Below are 10,671 nucleotides of genomic sequence, written 5' to 3'. Positions count from 1 at the left end.
AGAATTTGGACCTGATGATCCTTGTAGGTCCCTTACAGCTAGGGATATGCTACAACTCTGTGACTTTTATGATTCTGTAATATTGTGATATGTATACAAAAGAAAGTATGTATGTGTATGCACATATAAATACATGTGACATGTATACTTACATACCTGTATTTTAGAAAACTTACAAATACATATTATATATATAAATATAAAATGCTACATGCTTGCTATGAATTTGGGGTTTTATTCCCATAAATTCACTTTTTTCAGACTCTCTTTAGATGCATTATTAAAATGCAATTCTGATGCCCTCATAGAATACAGACCTTACCATCTAGTATTATTAACAATATGTTTGTATCTTTCCCCTTTAGGTTTTGGCTCTACTTTCTCAGCTGCTGAGGAAAGTGTAATGATGATACCAGCCTCTCCAGAAAACATCAGCAAACAGTACAAAGTCAGCAGTCAGGCAAGGACAAGATATCTTTTCTAATATTGCCTCTAATAAAAGAAGCCACACATCTTATGTCAGTACTAAATTAATAAATTTTTAAATTACATTTTTAAATGTAATTGTTATGCTGACTGTATTTCCTGGAGAGTTGAGAGTGATGATTGTTAGGGGAACCTTCAGACCCTCTTTCTGATAATAAAAGCACTTCTGGTGAATAAAAGTGGCCACATCAGCTCACTGGCAGTCTTAAATGTTGGACTTCAAGCCTACACCTGGTGTACGAGAAATTTATCAGACTTACATAGGAAATGTAAATCCATAGAGTGAGTTCAGCCAGTCCGTGAAAAGTAAGTTGATCATACTTGGTCATTTTATGGCTTCCACATGCTGGATTGTAGCAGTTAGTACCAGAAACCTAAGCCCCAGTTGTAAAATCTTTATTTTGCTCATTGCATATGGATATAATTGAGGGGAGACAAGCAGAGTTCCCTTCTGCTTTGAGTACTGCTTTTGAAATACAAGCAAGTCCTCACTTAATAGAAACTACTCTATTGACAGTGTGTGGCACAGATGCTGTCTTACCCATTGCCCAGTCTGTAACTTAGACAGAGCTGCTTTATATGAATCAAAAGTGAAGGTGATGTGTTAGAGGAGCAAAGCTGACTGGTGATAAGATAAAAATGTTAAATAATGGTTGCCATTAGGTGACAGACTTGTCTGCCATGATTGTGTTTGACCACATACTCAAGGAATTCTCTGAATTCAGGTTTGTAAGCTGAGAAAAAATAACACCATTCACTGAAACCCACCAACAGTTCATTAATGACCAGTAGCAGGAAGTAGGAAGTGATTAGCCTGTATAAAAGCATGCAAAGCAGAGAACTCTCATATACAATACAGCATAGTATAAAATTTCAGCTGTTAATCATAATTCAGAAAGTTCTAGTAGAGGAGCCACATTGCTCATGTTTTGGTAATTAAAAATAGTAATCCACATTCTTCTCTAGAAATAAGAATGATTGGTGTGTAGAGGAGACAAAGAGGAAAGACTAGAAGTTAATGCCAGGGATAATTTTATTTCCAGCTTTCCAAATGGATTATAGAGCATGCTATTTAGAATGAGAATATTTTGTTCCATATCTATTTCCACATTTACTGTACTTGTATTGTTATTGCCTGTGGCAGGTGTTTCATGAATGTTTCCTGGAGCCATGCCACAACAATGGGACATGCAAACAGTTGGGAAGTGGATATATTTGCATATGCCCAATTGGATACACAGGTAAAAAATGAGGGAAGCGAAGGGAAAAACTAAGATGGCTCCAGGTCTTTAACATGTGCAAAGATAAAGGAGCAGAACGTTTCAGTGCAAGAGTATAGGCTAACTAGTGGAATGTCTGTCATAGATTTATTACACATCAGTATTAAAAGAAAAGAAATATTTCCTCATGTTCAAACATTATATGATATTTGTCAAAAGAGGATTATAAGTGGGATTTCTTTAAGTAGTTTTAATAAAAAATTCCGTGGAATTCAGTGAGAGTGGATTGAGCAAAGCTTTGTGGATTTGAAAGTTGTTTGCTTAGTGATATTTATGGTTAGCAAAACCTGGAAGTTTTCACTGTGAACAGCTAATTCCACCAGATATTCATTTTCTTCTTCCTGTAAGCTCCATGGTCACTCCAGAGCAAACAGATGACTTGTTACCAAGATCCTAATCTGTTAGTTGTGATAGAATATTAAATGTTACCATCTGGAACTGATCAGACCATTGTCTCATATTCTTCATAGTCTTTTTTGTCTCAGCTTTTTGACTCAAGTCAGTGTTACAATACAACCTAAGAAAAGATAACTAGAACATCCACTAATGTTCACAATTGATAATCATATTTTGCTGTGTTAAGTAATTGTAACTTATGTAGTTTTTGAACAATTTTCTGTTTTGCTTCCATGTTCTCAATCCTTTATTTTACATTCTAGGCTTGAAATGTGAAACAGAAATGGATGAATGTAAATCCTCCCCTTGTCACAATAATGGAGTGTGTAAAGATGGCATTGGGACCTTTGTTTGTCATTGCAAGCCAGGCTATTCTGGTAATTTAATTGTTTCTTCTTTAGAAACATATTATTTCTGTGCTAGGTAGATAGCACAAAACAACAGGGCAGTGCTAAATAGAACCATAAAGGAAACCAGACAGATATATAGGCTAGAAGAAAGTTGTTCTGTACGTGAGTAGCTTCTGAAATAAAAAGGGCAGTCACTCTGAGGGCATGTGCTTCTGTTTTGTGATATTTTCTGAAGATGAAAAAAGTAAATAAAGAGTGATTAGGAAAATAGTAAATAAGCACAGTGAAGATGTTTGTGAAACTGAATGTGGTTTGATCAGACAAAGCATTTATGCAGTTGCATTACTGTAGCCCTTGTTAATGAACAAGTTAATGAATAGCTTTCCTCTTATCTTGTTCCTCAGTCTTTTTAACTGCCACCTGCATGCATGTCAAAGCTGTTGAAAGATGTGGGAAACTAACATGCTTAAGTACTTCGCCAAAGTACACAATTTCTAAATATAAAAGTAAACTATTAGAGTACATCATTTGGAAGCAGATTAAAAAGAAGACCTGGTGTTTTCCACCAGAAATGGACTCCCTTGTTAAGTTTAGGGCCATGCATATATTGACAGCAACACTTGCTGAGTATTTTTAAAACTTTGTAAAGACAAGCCATGGTCTTGGCATATTCCACATCCCATCAGCTGAGTAATACAGATTATCTGTTTCAAATGTTTTTAACAGTGCAGTCAAACATGGAGTTTTATCACTTAATCTCATCAGGCCTTTGTTATTCAAGAGTTGCAGTGCAGTTCTGCCCTCCGTATTTGAACACAACACCATGTAAACCTAGACTGTGTTGATTGTGCCCTTTTGCTATTTGAAGGTCTGTTGTGTGAGAAAGATATAAATGAATGTAACTCCAGTCCATGCTTGAATGGAGGTCATTGTGTCGATGAGAAGAATGGTTACCACTGCACTTGTGCAAAAGGATTCACAGGTACACTATTTCTTGTGAGCCAGATTTCACTTTTTCTAACCCAAAAAGATGTCTTCCTTCCCTGACCAAAGTATTTCAGTCTCACTGCTATGTGTTAAAAATACGGTATGTAGATTTGGTGTATTAGCTTCCGCAGGTTCATGTAGTCTCTGAGAGTCCCTGTCTACACTGTGACTTCAGAAGACCAACTGGGTAATTGGTCTTCTACTCCAGACCTTGCCAATAACTTCCTGTGTGGTTGCTGAGGAAAGAACAATGCAATTCCAATTGATTGAATTAAAGAAGTTAAGAAAAAGAAAAATCATGTGCAGTTTCTTTATTCTTTAGATCTTGTAACACAGATCCTCTATTTCAACAGAAATCCTCAATTTGACAAGGAACAAAATGTCATTTTTTTTTCACTTTTCACTTTTTCTTATTATATTTAGGGTTCAAACTTAATGTCTTTTGTAGCAGCCTTCCATTAGTTGATCAAAATAGTTACTCTGATTATTTCCTGATTCAGACAAATTACTAATACAGCAGGCAATATCCATTTAGATTGCTGACGTAAACGTTAATTTCTACAACTACAAAGATAGTTCTTGTGACATTTCTCTGCCCAGTTTACCTCAGATGGTGGAATAAATACCAGTCCTGCCACTCCAGTATTTGCTGTTTTCTAGAAAGTAGGTGACAGTACTTAGAAACCAGGAATGGTTTGGTGACCTTTTTCAGCTTAAATAAAAATGCAGCTGAAACTTTGTTCTTTTCTTTCTAGGTGCTCACTGTGAATCAGAGGTCAATGAATGCCTTTCAAACCCATGTCTTAACAGAGCTCTTTGTGAAGATCGAGTTGGAGGTTTCTCCTGCAAGTGTCTCCCAGGTTTTACTGGTGTCTTGTGTGAAAGAAACATCGATGAGTGTCTCAGCAGACCCTGTAGGAATGGGGCTACATGCAGAGATGGTATCAACAGCTTCAGGTGAAAAATAAATGATTGTTATAAAACAGTGTGGAAAGTCGGGTCTGTTGTGGTGCTTTACATGTCTTAGGTTTCAGTGGGGTCACTTTATGCACACTAAGAGAGATTTTAAAAGCAAAGAAGATAGATCCTAGTGTCTCCACTTTATATTCCAAGGTAGAAAACAAAGAAAATATGCAGAGCTTGATGTGTAAGAATGTTAGGATTGTAAAGTGGTTGAGTGAGAGGTTTATTGTGGTTTAATCGCCACTGGCAGCTAAGCCCAGTGCAGCTGCTGACTCACTCTCTCAGTTTGCTTAGGGAAGAGAAGGAAGAGAATCCAAAAGGAAGCAGTGTGAAAACTTGTGGTTTAAAGTAAAGGCAGTTTGATAGGTAAGGCAAAAGTTATTTAAGCGAGCAGTGCAATGTAAAGAATTCATTCACTGCTTCCCATAACAGGCAGATGTTCAGCCATTTCCAGAAAAGTAGAGCTTCATCCTATGATAGTTTATTGGAAATACAAATAACTCTGTAATGCTCCTATGCTTCCTCTTTCTTTATCCCAGCTTCATTTCTAAGCGTGATGTCATAGGATATAGGATAACCCATTGGTCAGTTTTGGTCAGCTGTCTTGGCTGTGTCCCCTCTGAAATTATTCTGCTGGCAGGGTAGAATGAGAAGCAGAGAAGTCTTGACTCTATTCAAGCATTGGTCTGCAGTCACTAAAGCTATTTTCATAACAATCCAAAACACGTCACCATACAAGTTAAGGTAAGGAGGTTAGCTCTATCCCAGATAATACTGACAAGAATGTCCTGTTGTGGATCACAGTGAAGAGACAAATCAGGTAGTATTGTCTGTCTTTTACAAGCCCTTCCTTCCCCAAAACCCCAGAAGTTTTGGGGTTTTTTGGATATCTTGTTTTCCCTTAGAGTACTTCTCTGCCTGCAAGGTCAGGTACCTCTGTTCTGTAATTCTCTAGACTTGAGAAGGCATGCTTCACTCATAGGAATCCAACAATAAATTCTCCTAGTTTCATGTGAAGAAATGCAGACATTGAATTTAAAAATTATATTATCCCTGTTAAGAACTAACATGCTGCAGCCCTATCAGCTGATAGCATGCAAGCATACTTAAAAGGATCAAACAAAATAAAACTACATTTATTCTGTAGTATACATTCTGCTCATTTTTCAGTACATGGCCTCCCCATTTGCAGACATTATGTCTTATGGCTGGAATTTTTTTTACAGCAACCACATTTAAAGTGTGTTCTCTTTTCCTCCATAGGTGTCTGTGTGTGACAGGGTACACAGGACTAACCTGTGAAGTGAACATCAATGACTGTGCCTCCAGCCCCTGCTTAAACCATGCAACCTGTGTGGATGCCCTGAACTCGTACGTTTGTAAATGTCCTCCTGGCTTTACAGGCAGCAGGTGTGAAACAGGTACACAGGAATAAGTGTCAGAAAAAGGTGGCTTGACTGAATCTCTGGGTAGAATTTGCACTTGCTGAACTGATTTCATACCACTTCCTCAGAAGGCAGATAGGGTGGTGGGACTCTGAAAGGCTGAGTGGCCTCTGTAATTGCAGCATTAATACATACAATTGCAAGCAAATAACACCATATGTACTAAGTCATCAAATGAAATTTCTATGTACTCTGTGTATTTGAGTCTTTGTTTTTCTTCTGTTTCTTGCAGGACTTGCATTACAGAGGTAGTGACGAGGGCCCAGTAATCTGAGCTTTAGAAGTTCTAAGGGTATCAGCTTTCCTGCAGTCAGCTAAATTGTGTCACATTTGGTGCAGTTCCCAAAGTAGTAGTGGAGTTACACCACACAACCATGACACTCGACTCCATTTGTCTTTTAGCCAAATCATGAAAGTGGTACTGTTTACTAGTAGCTGGTGAATCTTTTAACAGCAGATGAGAAATCATGTTGATACTGCAAAGATATCAGAGAACATACAAATCTTTTAGACCACATTCCATGCCTGAGTTAAGTAACAGCTAGCTTTCAGGAGAGCTCCAGATGGTATATTTGCATGTAATATTCTGATAATGGATGCCACTCTGCATTAAATATGTGCAACGCAGAAGCGTTCTACACTAGTGCAGTGTATTGCAGTTCAGGAAGAAAAAAAAAAACTTTTTGTTCATTTGCTGCTTTTTGTATACTGACTCCTGTGCATGAAATGGCACAAGGTGATCACACCTTTTTGGATTGTTGAATGGCAGAAGGCTCTGTCAATTCATTGTCAGGAGACTGAAAAGCGTATCCAGTGCTGTGCAAGGTTCTTGTTCATTCTTTATTAGATTATCAGCTGCATTTTCAATTGTAAAAGAAAGTGCTATATGCTGGCTGATGCTTGACTTGACTGCTATACATTCTTTCTCACTCTTATAAACAAGGGAATAGTTTTCGTAGATGGGTTCTGTTCCATTTTCTAACACTTGACTGGAATCCATTCAGTACCGTTTCTGGGTTTCCTGGAATGTAGCTCTGAAAACTTTTTGTCTTTGTTGCAGAACAGTCCTCTGGTTTCAATCTTGATTTTGAAGTCTCTGGTATCTATGGGTACGTTATGCTTGATGGTGTTCTTCCATCGCTTGGTGACATCACATGTACATTCTGGATGAAATCCACTGACACCACCAACTACGGAACTCCTATTTCTTATGCAGTGGAAAATGGAAGTGATAATGCATTTCTTCTGACTGACTACAATGGGTAAACCACTATTCTGCTTTTCTTAGCTTTCAAGATGTCTTGAATTGATAAAGAAAACATAGCCAGCATAGACTTGAATCTCAGCTTTGCCTTTTTTGGGATAGAAAACTGCATGCAGACTTTACCTGGAGTTGCCTCATAGTTTTGTTTACTCATTGTTTCGTTTCCTCCGTTTCTTGCTAAGTATAACGACAAGAAAACAGTGAAGTTTAAGAAGCAGAATTTTTTTGTCTGGAACTACATTTACATCATTTACATAACACCTTGAAACAGCGATTGTAAAAAATTGAAGCTTAGCATTCAGGATGTGATGCCAAAGGCAAAAGAGGATCCGAGTGAAAACTTTAGGAAAGCACCGTGCAGCCATAACTTGAATCAGCATGTTTTAGTACAGGAACACATTACATATTTCACTGAAATATGCATATCATAGTAGTTCTCTTAGGAGGTACAAATGTTTCTGGAGAGATTTCTTGTATGACACAGATGCATTTAGCAAATAGCATTTCTTTGAGTCATGTGGGACTGGCCATGTTCTTCAAATTGCTGCATACAATTGAGTCTGCTTTCATCTTCCTTCTACACAGTTGGGTTCTGTATGTAAATGGAAAAGAGAGAATCACAGACTGTCCTTCAGTGAATGATGGTAACTGGCATCACATTGCGGTCACATGGACATGCATGGATGGGGCATGGAGAGTGTACATTGATGGAAAGCTATCTGATGGAGGCAGTGGGCTCTCTGTTGGCTCAAAAATCCCTGGTATGCTTTCTTTGTGTTACTCCAGATCTGTTGCCTAATTTTTGTTTTTCCTGCAGAATTTTCTGTTCCTGCAAAGAAATGATAGTTTTTGTGCTTTAACCAACATTTAGGCAAGGATCTCCTTTGCTCTTCTTGTTCATGAAGATTGTTCTTTCAGTGTTACTGAAGACCAAGTACACTTTTCTGTGCTGAAGTAGATAGCTTCTTTTGAGGCTGGCACAGTTTAGTCCACAAAGGAGCCTATGTTGAGCAGCTTTTGGAACGGCTTTGAGAGAATATTTTTACACTCAAGAAGCTTAAGTATACTGACATTTCCTGTAGAAATGTGTGCTGAAAGTTCATCAAATTATCCTTCTACTATTTGTTACTCTCCAATGTCTTCCTAAAGTTATGTTTGTATTCCATCCTATCAAGATGGATTTTGCTATTTCATTGTTTTCTGTGGTCAGTAGTCTTTCCTGTACTATCAGAAGACAGGAAAAGGAATAACTTTGGCATCAAATTGCTGTGAATGTCTTGACATTAAACTGATGCAAAAAGATTTGGTTCTGCTACTGTTTTCATACCACTACCTTCAGGATTTACAAACTTTTGAAAAACTCCCATACCAAACGAAAAAAGAAAGAAAAAAAAGCAGCATGTTAGTCTTTGCACACTGTGCTTGTCCATCTACTTTTCAATAACTCAGAAGTTATCTCCAGAGGTAAGACCTAAAACTTGTAGGCTCCATTACTCTTTGCTTACATAATGCACATCCATATAATCTATGTGAGAAAATTTAATTTATATAGCATGTTGGAATGCTGATTCTGTTCTAATCTGTATGCTTCTCAGGGTTTGGATTCAAATTTAATCTAGGCTTTCCTGAAGGCAGGAAGTGCAAACTGTGACTGTGAAATGTACCCCTCCTGCTCAAAACTGTGTTTTGCATTGCACTGTAATATATTTCACAGTAAGTGCTGGCTAGAAACTGTGTCCTAGAGCCAACAGTATGTCCTGTAAAAGTCCTAATAACATGGGGTAGCAAAATTTTTCTTTACTGTTCAATCTTCCTGTGGGGATTGCTGCTTTAAGATATTGTTTTCTGTCCCTGTTCTAATCTTCTCTGAGATTAGGTGGTGGTGCACTTGTGCTGGGACAAGAGCAAGATCAGAAAGGAGAGGGATTCAATCCAGCTGAATCTTTTGTTGGCTCCATAAGTCAGCTCAATATCTGGGACCGTGTCCTGTCTCCACAGCAGGTGAGACTTTTCTGCAGTGTTTGGGCATAGTGATCAAAGCACAGGATGGATCTTTGAAAAAGCATTCAAGGATCTGGTCTCTGGGACCTGATGAAGTTTTGTCTTAGTGTAATAAGCTTAGAGTAGCAAGTAGGGCAGCTTTAAGAATAGGTAGAGTAAAGACAACACTAAAGTAACTTTCTGTTTTGACTGAGCTTTTCTGCACTATGTTGCTTTGAAGGAGAAGCCATTTACAAAAGCAAGCAACCTGTTAGCAGAGAGAGAAAACCCAGTGAAATGATATCAGGACTTGTTTTGCCAGTTCCAGTTCCTTCCTCTTGGTTTATAAAGCCACATTAAAATTTAACATGGGAGGCATCATAATTTCAGTTAATGCATTAGATGCAGTGAAAAACCTTTGAGCTTTGTAGTCCCAGGAAGAGTCTAGATGATCAGTAGAACTGAATATTAGGCTACGTATACTCAGGTACCAAAATATAGATTTGGCACTAAACTTCCACAGAGTTAAAAAATCACAGTGGATCAAAAGATGTCTCCATGGGCAGTGATCTCACAGCCTCTCAGAGGAGCGAGTTTCAATGCTTGGTTATCCATAAAGTGAATATTTTTTCTTGAAATCCAACTGCAATCTCACAGTTCTGCAGTTTGTAACTGCACTTTCACTGTGGTATGTTTACTGTGAATATATTAAGTACTGATGGGGGGGGATAATTGCTCTCTTGGTTTTCTGGCTGTTGACCTGTTCACACAGCAGGGATACTGTTATCTCTGTTATTGTGAGACAGTGGTATTTTGTACCTAAAGGTCAGATAGAAATTATGAACCACTTGGTAACACTTGAATATGAAAGACTAAATTCAAATTCAGAGGGGGGGACTTCAACTCTTCTCTTGATGTGATTTTAACAGTTGTACCATTATTTGGTGGTTTATCACTCTGTTCTGCCCATGATCCAAAATAATGAAATGAGCAGGAAATAGAAAAGAAGCCAAATTTTTGCTTCCAGCATCCAAATGTCATCACTGTTTCTTTGTCCTTTTCTTTACTACTATTGCTTTCTGCTGTGTTCAGAACTAATCTGCTGCTATTCTTGGCCACTGAGACCTCCGTATTATGCGTTGACAAGTCAAATCTTCAAGGTTTTTTGCACTAGAAGTTAGGAAGCTAACGAGTATATGTGTGATTATACAAGACATGCTGGTGAAGAGTTTAAGTGGGATTTTTTGAATCTTTCTCAGTGTCCACCTCTCTTTAATGCTATTGACAGGCTGGATAAAATTCAAATTTACTTCAAATGCAATGTAACGATAATGAAGGAGAAAGTCCTGCCTGTCATTTGTAGTATCTGTATTACTTATCTGAAGAGATGTGAAACTTGACGGGGAATTAAGCCAAATAATCTTCCTTTAAAGTTTTTACCTCATTCATTATAAAGCTTGTGATACTAGATCACTACCATTATCTGCTATAACCAGTTTTGTACCAGAATAGCTAGAGTT

General features: G+C 37.8%; 1 protein-coding gene across 4 annotated transcripts in view; it reads left to right on the top strand.

Moving 5' to 3' along the window:
- SVEP1 (sushi, von Willebrand factor type A, EGF and pentraxin domain containing 1) overlaps positions 1 to 10,671 on the top strand; it is a 122,647-nt gene that overhangs the window by 70,229 nt on the left and 41,747 nt on the right. For all 4 annotated transcript variants that reach the window (XM_090132326.1, XM_031608351.2, XM_090132327.1 and 1 more), the window contains 9 exons: positions 366 to 460; positions 1,631 to 1,727; positions 2,426 to 2,539; positions 3,381 to 3,494; positions 4,255 to 4,456; positions 5,726 to 5,883; positions 6,968 to 7,169; positions 7,757 to 7,932; positions 9,048 to 9,172. In XM_090132326.1, the coding sequence (XP_089988452.1) occupies positions 366 to 460; positions 1,631 to 1,727; positions 2,426 to 2,539; positions 3,381 to 3,494; positions 4,255 to 4,456; positions 5,726 to 5,883; positions 6,968 to 7,169; positions 7,757 to 7,932; positions 9,048 to 9,172 (1,283 nt within the window). The remainder of the gene's footprint in view (positions 1 to 365; positions 461 to 1,630; positions 1,728 to 2,425; positions 2,540 to 3,380; positions 3,495 to 4,254; positions 4,457 to 5,725; positions 5,884 to 6,967; positions 7,170 to 7,756; positions 7,933 to 9,047; positions 9,173 to 10,671) is intronic.

Source organism: Phasianus colchicus, chromosome Z (assembly GCF_987193195.1).
Source record: "Phasianus colchicus chromosome Z, bPhaCol1.hap1.1, whole genome shotgun sequence".
Classification (NCBI taxonomy): domain Eukaryota; kingdom Metazoa; phylum Chordata; class Aves; order Galliformes; family Phasianidae; genus Phasianus; species Phasianus colchicus.
This window is presented reverse-complemented; position numbering and strand designations above follow the sequence as displayed.